At 42.6% G+C, this 15,833-nt stretch overlaps 1 protein-coding gene across 5 annotated transcripts in view; it reads right to left on the reverse strand.

The window, feature by feature from the left end:
* Positions 1 to 15,604, reverse strand: part of KIAA0586 — a 103,118-nt gene extending 87,514 nt beyond the window's left edge. For 2 of the 5 annotated variants that reach the window (XR_014781043.1, XM_084792331.1), the window contains exons 1-5: positions 14,775 to 15,604; positions 13,026 to 13,102; positions 11,801 to 11,870; positions 10,613 to 10,682; positions 443 to 617 (exon numbers count right to left, since the gene is read on the reverse strand). Coding sequence is in view for 4 of the 5 variants with exons in the window: in XM_084792331.1 (XP_084648457.1) it covers positions 443 to 617; positions 10,613 to 10,682; positions 11,801 to 11,870; positions 13,026 to 13,102; positions 14,775 to 14,970 (588 nt within the window). In the remaining variant the exon portion in view is untranslated. Of the gene's footprint in view, positions 1 to 442; positions 618 to 9,331; positions 9,419 to 10,612; positions 10,683 to 11,800; positions 11,871 to 13,025; positions 13,103 to 14,774 lie in introns of those variants that run through there. The other 3 variants (XM_084792329.1, XM_084792330.1, XM_084792332.1) reach the window with 3 other exon arrangements.
* Positions 15,605 to 15,833: the final 229 nt, after the last annotated feature.

The raw sequence follows: 15,833 nt of genomic DNA on the forward strand, positions 1-15,833 counted from the left end.
TCTCAAAAAACCAAACAAAAACAAAAACAAAAACAAAACAAAACAAAAACACCCAAACAAACAAACTGACCGGCTAGTCATCTACAATGTGACAGGATCATATACAACCCTCCGGATCACTCAGGAATGCAGGTCTAGCAGTACAGCTCGGTGTGGCAACACTTGTCTATCACTGCATAAGGGCTCTGGTTTTGATTCTCAGAGACTGGTCATCCAGAACATGGCACTCAGTGCTACAGTGAGAACACCATGGTGTCTCTAGCCAACACATTCACAGGAAGTAATTTTCACAGCTTCTGAGAAACAACTCACAACCACAAATAGGAACAGCTTTTCCAAGTGGGAACAGCTACAATGTGTCTAAGTGCACAGTCAGACACAAGCATTTCAGCTGGTAACAGACAACTCTGTGTCTCCGTGTCCGGAGATGTCTGGGACATACCTTTATCAAAGGAGCCGCAGTGGCTATGGCGGCGGCAGTGGCTGCAGCCACAGTTGTAGCTGAATCAATTCTATTGGGTGAAGTTTCAGTCTCCTGAGCAACAGCATTCTTTTCCATATTTGTGCCTTCTAAAAGATGTACTTTCACCTCCTTAAAAACAGGCATGTTTTGAGCTCTTCAAATACAAAGAAATAAAAAATTTCAGTGATCTGCATTGATCCATTTGAAGAAATGCCTACATGCCCTAGACTGGGAATCTCCTAAAGCTGTCTTCTCAATTTTTATTTTATTTGTGGTTATGTGCAGCGTTTGTAAGAGAGGGATATGTATGTTCATGTGAGACAGCTGTGCTTGAAAGCTGGAGGCATCAAACGCCCCTGGACCTTGCACTGTGGAAGGCTGTGTGTTGCCTGATGTGGGTGCTAGGACCCACTTAGTCTTCCTCAAGTGCAGCAAGCATTCTTAACAGCTGAGTCATCTCTCCAGCTCCATCTTGTTAAATTTTTTTTTTCTTTTTTCTTTTTTAAAAAATTAAATCAGGGGTAGATGTCTCAGCAGTTAAGAGCACTGGCTGTTCTTCAGGTCGTAGATTCAGTTCCTAACACCACCACATGGTGGCTCACACCATCTGTAACTACAGTTCCAGAGGACAGTTCTGACTGCCGAAGGTACCAGGTATACATATGGTATACAGACATACAATGCAGGCAAAACACCCAAACATATAAATAATTTTAAAATGATGATTAAAGTAATTTAGTTAATGTTATTAAGTTTAGGTCTCTAAGGATTAAAGAAATAGAAAGTTATCCCTTGAAGGCAGTAATACTATCTTTGAAAATGACTAATACATGACAACCACTAGCCACAGTTATAAAGACAGAGAATCAAGAAGCACAAACATAAAAGTTCTAAAAATTCGATATAGCCAAAGGGCAGCTCATTATCCACAGTTGTTGGGGAAGTGGGGACTGCTTCTGACATGAACTCTGATGCCCCCTGATTTGATCACTTCCTCTTGGCAGGGAGGCCTGGTGGCACACAGAGCAAAGTGAAGCAGGCTATCCCGATGAGACCTGATAGGCTGCAGGCCTATGGTGGGGGAGGAGGTCCCCTCTGTCAGAGGTCTAGGGGAGAGGAAAAGGGAAGAAGAGGGAGGGAGGGTGGGAACAGGAAGATACACACAAGTGAAGGTATAATAATTTAGATGTAATCTGAATAAATTATAATAAATTTTTTAAAAAGAGTTCTAAAAATTCAAATACTAGTTTCATTCCCCAAGGCAGGAGAACTGCATCTGTTTCTAAGAATTGGTGACTGTGTTCACCAAATAGTTTTAGAAGAATTATAATAATATGGGTTGGGGATATAGCTCAGTAGATACATGCTTACACACTGGCACATGCACATTTTTTATTTTAAAAAGCAAGAAACCTGATAGCACTTACCACTCCACTCCATATGCAAACTTCCCACATCCCACATACACCATCAGATCTAGCCCAGGGTCCACAGCCAGTGCCCCAGACTAGCCTGGCCACCTGCGTCTTGCAGCAACAGCCTCTGGGCTTCCACAGGACCCCCAGGATCCCAAATCCAAGCCTCTTCCTAAATTGTAGCCAACATTTACACTCACATGTGGACCCATCCTCCCTGCATCCACCCACAGGACCATGTGCTGACTCCACTACCCCACACCATACCACGTCCTCCCAACTGCACAGCATGTCCTCCTCCAGGGTCTAGCCTTCTGAGTGCACAACCTCTGCATCCATGGCTTCCCCACACCATACCACGTCCTCCCAACTGCACAGCATGTCCTCCTCCAGGGTCTAGCCTTCTGAGTGCACAACCTCTGCATCCATGGCTTCCCCACACCATACCACGTCCTCCCAACTGCACAGCATGTCCTCCTCCAGGGTCTAGCCTTCTGAGTGCACAACCTCTGCATCCATGGCTTCCCCACACCATACCACGTCCTCCCAACTGCACAGCATGTCCTCCTCCAGGGTCTAGCCTTCTGAGTGCACAACCTCTGCATCCATGGCTTCCCCACACCATACCACGTCCTCCCAACTGCACAGCATGTCCTCCTCCAGGGTCTAGCCTTCTGAGTGCACAACCTCTGCATCCATGGCTTCTCCACCATCTACCAGGGTTAGCCTGGGTCCCACAGTCTGGCCTTCTCTGCCTTCCCAGCCCTATGCTTGGACAGCTCCACCCATCCACTGTACCACTGGACTGCACCATGTCCACTCAGACCTCCACGCGCTCCTCTTGAACAGGAAGCACCCTATTTACCAGCCCAGGCCCCTCTGGCCCCCGGACTGTACTCCACCCAAGCCACTTCTAACTTATGGACCCAACCCATCTCCACATTCCCCTCTCTCCCACCCTGCTCTATCCATAGCAAACTTAAAACTAAAGAAGTCAACATGCCCAGATCTCACTGAAACAATACCAACAACATGAAAGACTAGCTCAGAGTCTACTCTTAAAACTTACCAGTCCTATAGAAATGCCTGCCATTGAGAATTACCTACATAACACCAGGACACAGAATTTAAAAGAGCAATCACAAACTTCACCAAAGAATTCTAGGAGTTTAAAGAAGACACAGGACACAGCTCAGTGAAGGCAAGAGTTTCAGGAGAATAAATACAAATGTAAGGCTAATGGAAATGACAAAAACAACCCAGGATTTGAAACAGAATTCACTAAAGTGAAAGAACACTGAAGAGGACTCAAGCTGAAATGAAGAACCCAATATCCCAACCAGAAAACCTAAGGGAAACCCTTACAATGTGATGAATCAAGAAAAATATGGACTATCAGGTCCTGAAATTAAAGTATAGGATCCTAGACCAAAAAACAAGGAATGGGAGGGAAGCGGGAGGAGCCCACAGAAAAAGAGCACATAGGAAATGTGGGATGCCATAAGAAACACCAAACCTTCTAATTATAAGTAGATGAGCAAGAAGAAACCCAAATCAATGGCACAGACCTTCAAGAAGATCATAGAATAAAACTTCCAAGGAAAGTGTCGTGATTTTAAGTAAGTGTGGCCCCCATAGGCTCATATATTTGAATGCTTAGTCACCAGGGAGTGGCACTATTTGAAAGAATTAGGAGGATTGGTCTTAGTTACTTTGGTCGTGGTGTCTCTTCACCGAAATACAACAGAGACTAAGACAGAAAGACACACCCATACAAATACAAGAAGCAAGCCTGGTGGTGGCGCACGCCTTTGATCCCAGCACTCGGGAGGCAGAGGCAGGAGGATCGCTGTGAGTTTGAGGCCAGCCTGGTCTACAAAGTGAGTCCAGGACAGCCAAGGCTACACAGAGAAACCTTGTCTCAAAACAAAACAACAACAACAAAAAAACAAGAGTTACGAGCTGGGTGGTGGTGGTGCACACCTGTAATCTAGCACTCGGGAGGCAGAGGCAAGTGGACCTCTGACTAAGTGAGCTCCAGAATAGCCAAGACTATACAAAGAAACCCTGTCTTGAAAAAAACAATTGCCGTGGTCATAGTGTCTCTTCACAGCAATAAAAAACTGAACTAAGACACCAACAAATGAAATCTAAAGAAAATACAGAAAGCATTATTTTGGACCAACAAGAGGAATAATCATAATATAAAGCCATTTTGTTAAAATACAAAAACAATAAAATTAAATTTTAAAAAGCCAGACATGGTGGTGCACACCTTTAATCCCAGCACTTGAGAAACAAAGGCAGGTAGATCTTTGTAAGTTCAAAGCCAACCTGGCATACAGAGTAAGTTCTAGGACAGCCAAACTACACAGAGAAACCCTGTCTCAAAAAACAAAACAAAATTTTAAATGGACAACAACAACAAAACTCTAGTAAATACTTAAGGCCATGGAGATTAAACAACTCATTACTAAACACTGAATGGGTCAAAGAAATAAACAGAAACTTCCTGACACTAAATAAAAATGAAAATACAACACAACAAAACTTCTGGGACACAATGACGGTGGTCTTATTAAGTTAATTTTAGCTCTAAGGGACTATATTAAAAAAAAATCAGAAAGAGCACAAGTAATTGGCATAATGAAGCAACTCAAAAAGATAGAAAAATACAAGAACAAAGCAAATTCAAGCCTAATTGAAAAAAAAAAAACAAAAAACAAAAAACAAAACAGAGAAATCAATTAAATAGAAAAAAAGAATCAACAAGTCTAAGAGCTAGTTCTTTGAAAGTCAAACAAAACCAATAGACCCTTGGCCCAACTAACTAAAGAGAGAAAGGACCTGAATTAACAATAAAAAATGAACAGAGAAACACTACAACAGACACTAAATAAATTAAGAATATTATAAGGGAATATTTTAAAACCCTGTACTCCATGAAACTGGGAAGCTTAAAAGAAATCAATGAATTTCTATATCCAGGCAAACCACCAAAATTAAACCAAGAATAAAAATGAGGAGATTAAAATAGTAATTAAAACTTTTTAGCCAAATAACGTTCAGGACCAGATGGGTTCATAGCAGAATTCTACCAGACATTCAAAGAAGATCTACAGGCAGCCCTTCCCAAACTATTCCAAAAAAGAAACAGAAAGAAAGGAACTGAATGAATAGTCTTCAACTCCTTCTCTGAAGCCTATTTTGCTCTAATACCCAAACCAAGTAAAGATACAACAAAAAAAGAAAACTACAGCCCAGTATCCCTCATGAACATACTCAAAAATATTCAACAAAATACTTGCAAACAGAATACAAGCATACATCAGAAAGATTATACACCATGGCCAAGATGGCTTTATCCTTGAAACGCAGGGATAGTTCAACATTAACACGTTAGTAAATGCAATAAACCACAAAAATGGACTTAAAGACAAAATCACATGATAATCTTGATTCAGAAAAAAAATCATTTGACAAAATTCAACCCATCTTCATGACAAAGTCCTAAAGAAGGCGGGGCTGGAGGGAACATACCTCAGCATAATAAGAGCTATATACAGGACACCCACAGCCAGCATCATTCTAAACAGAGAAAAGTCTGAAGCCCTCTCACTGAAGTCAAGAGCCGGACAGGCTGTCCACCATCTCCACTCTTTTTCAACACTGTGCTCCAAGTACTAGCTGGAGCAATAAGGCAAGAGAAAGAAATTAAAGAGGTACTAATAGGGAAATAAGTCAAACTATCCCTATTTGCAGATATACACTAGAGATCCCAAAAACCAGACATATTAGAAACTTCTAGAAACAATAAACAAATTCAGCAATGTGGCAGGTTACAGAATTAGTGTGCACAAATGAATAGTTTTTCTCTATACCAACAACATACATACAGAGGATCATGGACACACTCCCATTCACATCAGCCTCTAGGAAAATAAAGTATCTAGGAATAAACCAATCCAAAGAAGTGAAGGAAACTACAATCCAAACCCTGAAACCTCTGAAGAGATCAAGTCAATAGAAAAGGTAAAGACATCCCAGGCTCACAGTATAAAAATAGCAATTCTACTGAAAGCCATAACAGATTCAATGCAATCACAATCAAAACCCCCATCTCCTTCCTCCCAGAAAGTTAAAACTTTCCTAAATTTCATATGGAACCACAAGAGATACAGGATAGCCAAAACAATCCTGAGCTGGGGATGGGAGGGTGTGTGTGCACGTGTGTTCATGCGTGTTCGTGCGTGTGTGTGTGTGTGTGTGTGTGTGTGTGCGAGTGCGTGTGTGTGCACGTATGAATGTGTGTTTGTGCGTGTGTGTGTGCACATGCATGTGTGTGCGCGCGCACGCGTGTTCGTGTGTGTGTGTGTGTGTGTGTGTGTGTGTGTGTGTGTGTGCGCGCGCAGATGTGTGTGCTGGAGGAATTACAATCCTAGATCTTAAGACACATTACTGAAGCATGCTAACAAAACCCATGTGTCACTGGCACAGTAACAGACATCTAGACCAACAGAACAAAGCTGAAGCAAACATAACTTCAGCCACTTAATATGTGGCCAAGATTCCAAAACATAAGCTGGAGAAAAAAAGCAACTTCAAGAAATGGTGCTGGGAAAACTAAATGTCCACATGCAAAAGATGAAAGTAAACCCGTTTCTATCACCCTGCACAAAAACTAACTCCAAATGGATCAAAGACCTAAGCCTGAACCTGCTCTAAGAAAACAGAGGCAGTGCCCTGTGAGGTAACAGGCGTGGGGAAGGACTTCCTGAACAGGGCTCCATGTGCCCAAGAATCAAAGCCAGCAACTGAAAAGTGGAGCCTCGTTAAACAAAACAGCTTCTGCACACCTAAGAAGCGATCAACAGCATGAAGAGGCAGCCCACAGAATGGGAGAGAATCTCAATCTCTGCCAGCTACACATCTGACACAAGTTTAATATCCAGAATACAAAGAAATCAAAAAGCAACTTGTCAAAAAACAAATGAGCCAGGCATGATGGCACACACCTTTTAATCCCAGCACTCGGCGGGCAGAGGCAGGTGGATCACTGTGAGTTCGAGGCCAGCCTGGTCTACAAAGAGAGTCCAGGACAGCCAAGGCTACACAGAGAAACCCTGTCTTGAAAAAACAAACAAACAAAAAACTGTAATGCAGATAATTCAGTGTATAAATGTAATATATATTATATGTAATATAACAATATATATTATATAATATTTTATATATTATATGATATATATGGGTGATATTGCATGTTGTGTTTTATGTAAATTATATTAATATACTATATTATATATAGTATAATCTATCATATATAGAGAGATTTAATGAGCTTTCTTATCTGGCCTGACAACGCTTCCTCTAAAACCCAAAGACCACTTAACAAACCCCAACACTAGACATGAGAAGCCATCTTTTCAACTATTGATCAGGGCTGCCTAAGAAACTTCCTAAACATATGGCTGTTACCCTTGGTTACCACCACCCTCCTCCTCCTGAGGTGAAAAGTAAATCCATATTGCTGAAGACACCATGCAACTCTAGAAACAGGGCCCAGAGGCCCCTGAGCTACACTGACCTAAAAGAATGCCTCCTCCCTGAGAACTAGCTTTCATGGTACAGAAGGTGCTGTGCTAGCTTCCAAAGGAGAGAGGCAACCAACAATCCAACCCAGCTATGACCCATGAACCACATCAACCGCCACATGGCAAGATGACCCTATGAGGGCAGAGGGGGCACATATATCTTGCTCGTAACCAATAATTCTCTCAGAGGCTTTAAGACTTGCTGAAGAAAAGAGATAGCATGTCTGTACTAGAAACCAGGCTAACTAGCCAGTCCTAGTGAAACTGTGGCTATTGGAGGAGAATCTACAACCACTAACTTACTAAACCAGTATAGCCCCTAACAATAATCTATAAGCACTGTCCTTTCACCCTACATCAAGAAAGCTTTTCTTTCCAGCAGAGAACACTACAGAAAACCACAAGCAATCAAAGTGCAGAATTGTGAAGTTAGTCCTCATGGACACAACTATAAAACACTCCCTTACCTAAGCTCAGGGGCATTGTGGAAGAGCGGCAGAAGGACTACAAGAGGCAGGGGAGTGAGGGCTTTGCTGTGAGATTTCGTCTCCTGGTTACAGTGAAGCTCGCTAACATGACCACCAGGTGAGAGCTGAACAGCGGGACACCGAGGAATACGCCTAACTGCGTTCAGAAAAGCCCACAAGGCCTCAACCCTACACCGAGAACTAGAGGCAACTGAGAAAAGCTGGGAGTGGGAGAGGTGGCCTTCCCAGGGAAGAGCACACCAACTGGCTGTCCAGGGCCAAATGGTCGGCCCCAAACACATACATACAAGTAATATTATGTGGACTAACCAAGATTTATCTGGGAATATATATGAATATACAAATATAAATATGCATCCAATAACAAATGATGAAAAAAGCAGCCACTGAATTTGAAGGAGAGGGAGGAGGGATAAATGGGAGGATTTGAAGGGAAGAAACAGAAATGTCGCAATTAAAATATGATCTCAATGTGAGTTCGAAGCCAACGTGGTCTACAAAGCGAGTCCAGGACAGCCAAGGCTACAGAGAGAAACCCTGTCTCGAAATAACAAAAAGCAAAACATATAATCTTGAAGAAAAACAAACAAAAAAACCAGAAAACCAAAAAATTATAACATTTATGACACATACTGTCTTCCCAGACTTATGAAGCTACAATTGACAATTTTAAATTATGTGTGTGCAGTATATGGTGTGATATTTTGATACATGTATACACTGTAATATAGCACAATCAAGCTAATTACTATATCTATTACCTTACAAAACTCCCTATTCCATTGTGAGGACTTTTGCTCTGCTCTGATTACTATTCCCTACAGTTGTCATGCTGCATGAAAAGCTCTTCTACTTAGTCATCTGACGGAAATTGGACCCTTTGGCAGTTATCTCCCCATTTGCCACTACTACCAACCTGTGGCAACCAGCTCTCCCCCCTGTGTCCGTGACACATATGGTTATCTAGCCCTTTCTCTGCTGTTTACTCACCTTAGCACAAAGTCCAAAAAAGGATTATTAGAAGTTCTGAGTGTTTTGATGCCTAGCTTTTTCAGTAAATGTTACTCTGGTTATCTAATGGGCACCAAACACAGCATCAGTCAGTCTGCATTACAAATGAGTACAGCAGGCTGGCACAGCTCAGTGGTAGATCCTAGCATGCCCACGGCCTTGAGTTCAATTCCCCTTACCACAAAAAACCCCACGGCAAACAGATACATAATTTGCAGATAGACGCCTGAATTCATCTTTTTAAAAAGCTGGTCCTTTGCACTCTCTAGTCAGTGAAGGACACGCTGCCAGGAGTACACCATGTACAGCACTGGCTCCCTCACACTGCTTCTGCGGGCAGCACAGTGCGCTGGGACTCACTTCTCTTCGATGCCTCATCACAACTGAGAGAGTAATTGTTCTCCGTGCACCTGAACCATGCGAAGTTACTTTGGCTTCTCCATCTGCTGACCTTCCCACACCCCACTGAGTCATCAAGTTTTGTCAATTATTTCATCATAATTACATGACAACTGCCATGGATAGAAATGGGGAGTGGGGAATCTAATTTAAGGTCATCTATCCTTATTTCTTAATTTTACATAATGAAACGTAATCTAGAGGTAACTGGATTCACTTGGCCAAAGCCAAAGATGTAGTGGGGGACAGAGCTAAGCGTCCAGTTCCCAGAGGTTTTCCTGTGGCACTTCAGGTTCTCAGATCAGCCTGCTTTGCCCACCTCAGACTCTGTTCTTCCAGCCGCCCTGCTTTACAATATGTAAACAGGTGGCCGCTGCTGCCTCTGCCAAACAGCATCTGTGTGGACCACAAAGCTCTTCTCGTTGAAGACACAAAAGACCTGGCCACACAACTAATGTCAAGCTTTTCTCACGGACTCTCAACCTTTTACTCCATTTGCTACTTTTTTCTTTGGACACAACACAGCTGCTGCCTTTCCAATGAACCTGTCTCTCCACCGCTTGTTGGTCTCTCCCTTTCTTGACGCCTTTTGAGTTGCTGCAGGTAACACAAGCTGAGGTTTGACAACTCGGCATCCCATGGCTGACATATCTGTATGCTGCAGTGATCCACTGAATGCAATGTTCATTCCTACCTGAGCCTTGGTCACCCATGCCTGCGTCTGTGTACATCAGTAGGTACAATTGGCTTCTGTAACCATTGGAGTGAGCAACAGAATACGGCAAAGGGCAGAGTAAGAACCATAGCAGAATTTGCTATTGTTAAGCTACATTTGCACTCCTAGACTGTGCGTGTTGGCAAGTGCTCTACCACCAAGCTAAATCCTGAGCCCTAGAAGCTACTACGGTTACTTTAAAAAACATTGCTGTGTTGTTGTTGTTGCTATGGTTACTTTAAAAAATATTGCTGTGTTGTTGTTGTTCTTCTTTTTTTAGTTTTTAGAGACAAGGTTTCTCTGTGTAGCCTTGGCCGTCCTGGACTCGTTTTGTAGACCAGGTTGGCCTCGAACTTACAGAGATCTGCTTGCCTCTGCCTCCCAAGTGCTGGGATTAAAGGCGTGCATCACCATGCCTTGCTGCTGTATTCTTAATTGCTGTGCATTTCTTTTAACATATGCTAAAGCCCAATTCCCTTCTAACTTAAGGTAGCACATCACTACAAGTGTCTATAAATGAAACTTACTTTTTCTTTAAAACAGTTCTCAGAGCATCTTTCTGTCCCGTGGCATACTGAGAAATAAAGATGTCGTTTGCTGAAAAATCAAGATACAAAATTATACTTTAGATTCTGAAGAACTGAAGAAAAGAGCCAAGCTAGGAATGTAGTCAGTGGCAAGACACTTGGCTTAGCATGTATGACATCCTAGATTTGACTCCTGGCACTGTTTTAAAAAGAAAGGAAGGAGGAATGAACTTTGGTTTGCAATTTTCAGCTCACATCTAGAACTCAGGATGCAGAGGCCTGGTGTCCCCTGCAGACTTGCGGCTACCCTGGTTTACCATAGAAAGTTCTAGTCCAACCAGGGCTACACTGCAAAGCCCTATCTCAGAAACTAAACAGAACAATAAAAGAAACATCCCATGCCAAGCCTTTGCAGTGAGCTCATAATAGGAAAGTAGGCTTGTTTTGTGTAAATCCTTTTTACAGGTTTTAGATTCTATCAGTAACCCTAATTTAAAACAAAAATAATAGGAGCTCAGGATATAGACAGTAGATTTACCCAATACGCATAAGGTTCTGGATTTGATGCCTAGCACAAAATATATAAAAAACTGTTAAGCTATCAAATGAATAAGCCAATTCTAGGCTGGAAAGATGGTTCAGCAGTTAAGAGCACTGGCTGCTCTTACAGAGCACCTGGGTCCAATTCCCAGCACCCACATGGTGGCTCACAACTGTCTATAACTTCTGTCCGAGGGGATCTGATGCCTCTTCTGGCCTTCATGGGCATGAGTGCTGTGTAGATACAGGCAGGCAGCAAAACATCCATACACACAAAATAAGTTAGATTAAAACTTAAAAATAAAGCCAATTCTATCCTTACAAAGAAAATACTGACACATATTACATTATAAATAAGCTTAAATGCATCATGTAAACTCAAATAGCCAGGCACAAAGGCTCGGCTAGATGATGCCGCTTCCACGAGGTGCCTGAGGTGCTCAGATTCCCAGAGGCAAGAGGGAGGAGCTGAGGGGAACAGAGCTCAGCTGGGGAGATGACAACGTTCTGGAGGTGAATGACAGTTTCAATACTTGATGTCACTGAATGTCTCCAAAGTCAGTGTCACAGAACTGTGCATTCAAAATTAAAACAAAAATATTCCTGTGTATTTTAGCTCAGCTTTAAGAATCAACTGTATTAATTTACCTTTTTGTGAGTTGGTCTCTTCTGTTTTATTTGAAAGTAGCCTCGGGACTACAGCATCGTTAGGAAACTCCTTTGGGCATAAAAGAGTGAGGCTGAATGAGCTTCACAGTTACCACTAGTGAGACAACATTTCTAGCCATCTGCCTACTGAGAGCTGGGAAGGCGGGTCTGCACGCTTTACTTATTTCGTTCCCAACACTACACACTTCACAGCTACTTCGAAGCCACTCAAGGCCTCTCAATGAATGAGCAATGTGGCACCGAAAGGTGGATGAGAAAATGAACCGCAAGCAGAGATGGATCAAGAGGCCGATTCAAATCCACATTTGAGCATCTCTGTCTTCAACTTAATGTGACAATGTGACTCAAATGGAGGGAGATAGCCCGGTCATTTAACAGTACAACACTGTAAACTAGCCTCAGCTTCCACAGTCACTGGGCTCAGATGTTGTCTTACACAGCTGTGCTATGCAAGTCACATACACTGCTCAAGAGCTTCCTGCTCCTGAGTGTGATCCTAGAACTCATCTCTAAGACTCCCTGCTGAGAGACTTCACTACATCGATTCCACGTTGCTCTTCCCCTTCCTTTTTTCCTGCTAAATCATAAAAGGGAAAGAAAAAAGATAGGACTGAGACATGGCGCAGGAGTTGAGGATCCTCTGAACCAAAGCCAACGCTGGGATAATGTGGCAGGCTGCCTTGAGCCACAGCATATCACACGGCCCTTACCCCCCCACACACACACACACATGAAAATTTAAAAAAATTATTTAAAAAGAAATTAAGATGATGACAGGTGTTAATTTTCTAAACACCAACAAGACTAACTATACAACAGATGTACTTAATGTCCCTGCTCTCCAAGTCAGAGTCTATAAAACATTTCTTGAGCTGGTAAGATGTCTCAACAAATGGAGGCATTTGCTGCCTAGCCTGATGACACCAACTTGATTGCTGGACCCACATGACAGGAGAAAATAAAGCCCTGAAAGTTGCCCTGTGACCTCCACACACAAAAATGGTCTGCACATGCCCACACATATACCTACATGAACACAAAATAAACGGATAAAAATGTGATAAAAAATAAACAAATGAAAAACAAAACATCTTGTATGAGATACCTAAACCAAACAAAACATGTTGTTTGTTGTTAGCAAAACATACTTTAAAAAGCTGGATAGTATTGGAGCTTTAATTTGACTTGGAATTCTTCTACTTACACTTTCAATGGACACAGGGGGATTTTCTGACAAAGGCTGGTGATAGTTTCTAGCAGAAGAAGTTAAGTCCAATGAACCTAAGAAAGCAAAGAAGTCAATGAGTGCTGTTTGGTTGTCTTTCCTACGGACTGAACCCAAGTCTACTCTCAAGGTAAGCTCTAACACAGAGCCACAGCTCCAATCTGAGCGTCTTTAAATCAAAGCCTGACCTTACCAACTATATAGGCACAGTACAAGAACTGAGAATCTCTGTATTAATTTAAAAACCAAAGGTGTAGACACTTTCCTGTAAAAGGGAACTGAGAAAACATATCCCAATGAAAGACTTTATAGCTGATTATTTAGCAAAATAAGGAGTCAAAGCAATTAAGCAGGTAACATCTAAAATCTTTTAAGAGCAGAGGCGGTGTCGAACATCTTTAATTAACAGTGCTCAAACGCAGAGACAGGTGAATTTCTTTTAAGTTTGAGGCCTGATCTACAGAGTGACTTTCAGGCCAACCAGAGTTACACAGGGAGATTCTCTCTATTAAGATAAAATAGGATGTTTTAAAAGGAATTTTTTTTTTCAGGGGCTGGAGAGCCAGCAAAGCAGGTAAGAGTGCTTGGTGCTTTTGCAGAGGACTGGAGTTTGGTGCCTCCAACAGGCAGCTCCCATACATAAGGCTAGCTCTAGGTGGACCCATTACTCTGGCCTCCACAGGCACCTGAACTCACATCCACACACCCACTCACAGACACACAATTGAAAATACTGTTTTTGAAAATCCTAAAAGGTATTTACGCAATGTGGAAAAATATGTGATTCACCAGAACAAACCTTGTGTGTGTGGCCTTGGCTGTCCTGGACTCACTTGTAAACCAGGCTGGCCTCACACTCACAGAGATCCGCCTGCCTCTGCCTCTGCCTCCGCCTCCCAAGTGCTGAGATGAAAAGCGTGCGCCACCACACCCAGCTTCAGAACAAACCTTGTATACAGCCAGGCAAAGTAGCATGCCTTTATTCTCAGCATTCAGGAGGCAGATTTCTGTGAGTTCAAGGCCAGCCTGATCTACAGTTAGTTACAAGCCAGCCAGGACTCTACAGGGAAATCTTGTCTCAAAAATAAACAAAAACCACCAAATAGATAGAAAAGCCTAGTTTAACAGAAGGCCTGCTGCAGCGTATCTTCAAAAAGCAGCAAGCATATGGGTGTTCTTGCACACACACTCATTAATACCATCCTTAAAATAATCAGTACAATTTCATAGTTCTAAACACGGCATGGGGATTGTAAACAGAGAAGCTACTGAGGACTAGAGTTATGTGTTTCTCCTATGTGCGATTGAATAGCACTATCCAAAATGAAGGTAAAGTATTTGGTAAATGTTAAGTAGATTATTCAAGCTTACTGTATCTACCATGGGTATGCACAAGAACAGAATGCAGAGACCACATCAAGAACAACAGGAAATATTCACAAATATTCACGTTTCATTCTTTCACATGCTGAAACCTTTTGTAGATTCTGGTTATTTTTCCCAGGGAACCAAGTTACTTTTCAAGCGCCTGTACAAACCAGACTTGTATCTTACGTTTGAGAATGTAAACACTGACTCCTCTAAATTTTGGGGCATGCACAACCCAAACTAGAGATGAAAATAAAGACAAATGATTTAGCAAAGGCGGGGGGGGGGGGGGGGGGGGAGGGGGGGGAGGGGGGACCCAGAAAACTTGGTGGGAAGCTGCAACAGTTTACCATCACATACCATATGCCGTTGCATGTGAGTTAGTCCTCAGTCCAATAAGGCGTTTATTTGCAGACAACGCTGGAGGCACACGGGGCAGCTCCTCCTCCACCACAGCCACTTTATCCCCTTGGTTTGGAGAAAGGACCTCTCGCAGTTTCCTCGCTGGCATTTTAACCTTTTTCCCCCTTCCCGTGCTAAACTCAAAGTTTTTCATATGGCTAGTCACAAAACAAGTCCTGCAGTCCTGTACAGAGGGGCTTTCTTCTGGGGTCACAGACTTGAGGACAGTTTCACCTCTTTTGAGTAGCAGGAAAAGAAACAAGGATGGAAGTGAATTTGATAATACCCGAATTCCAAAAATGACTATGACGCAGCCATTAACTTTAAAAATAAAATAGTCTAATAGACAAAATAGTCACAAATCTGTACATTTCAATCTTGACATTTAATACAGGACTAAATACGACTATAATGTCTTATTTACTATTAAGGCCTCTGAGTTTGTTAATGTACCAAAGCAATAAATCTGAAAGGAATTATGCCAAGAGCAAAGAAGCCAAGGAAACCATACTAACAATACACTCCTCCAAACCCTGGCTGCTGCTGAGAATCCCAACAGACGTGGAGGTGGGGTCAAGGTCTGATGCGTAGACCCACGCCGAGCAGGTGACGTTAAAATCCTGTTTTTAAAATATGACCCTCACAAGAGCTTAATGGCTGTCTTCCAACGGGTCCGGAAGCAATCTCCGACACCCCAATTTAATCATCAGCGTCTCCACGGAGGGCCAGCAAACACACCGTCCACTTGTTATGTGACATCAGCTTCAGTTGTTCGCGGGTCAACCTTCTCTTACCCCGTAAGCCCGCCCTAGAGACTCAGCACGCCTGCGCGCAAGAGCCCGCTCTCCCACCGGAAGTGAGCGCCCGGGAGCAGTCTGGTGCTCTTACATTCCTCTCCGGGTGGAAACAAACTCCCAACGTAAGAGAATGCAAAGAAATGTAACTTTACTTTTATTTTAAAGGCGGCATATTTATCTCATCTATTTTTGGATGCGATATTAGGTATTTCCCGAGGAC

Source organism: Acomys minous (genome assembly GCF_964271855.1).
Source record: "Acomys minous genome assembly, chromosome: 8".
Taxonomy (NCBI): Eukaryota; Metazoa; Chordata; class Mammalia; order Rodentia; family Muridae; genus Acomys; species Acomys minous.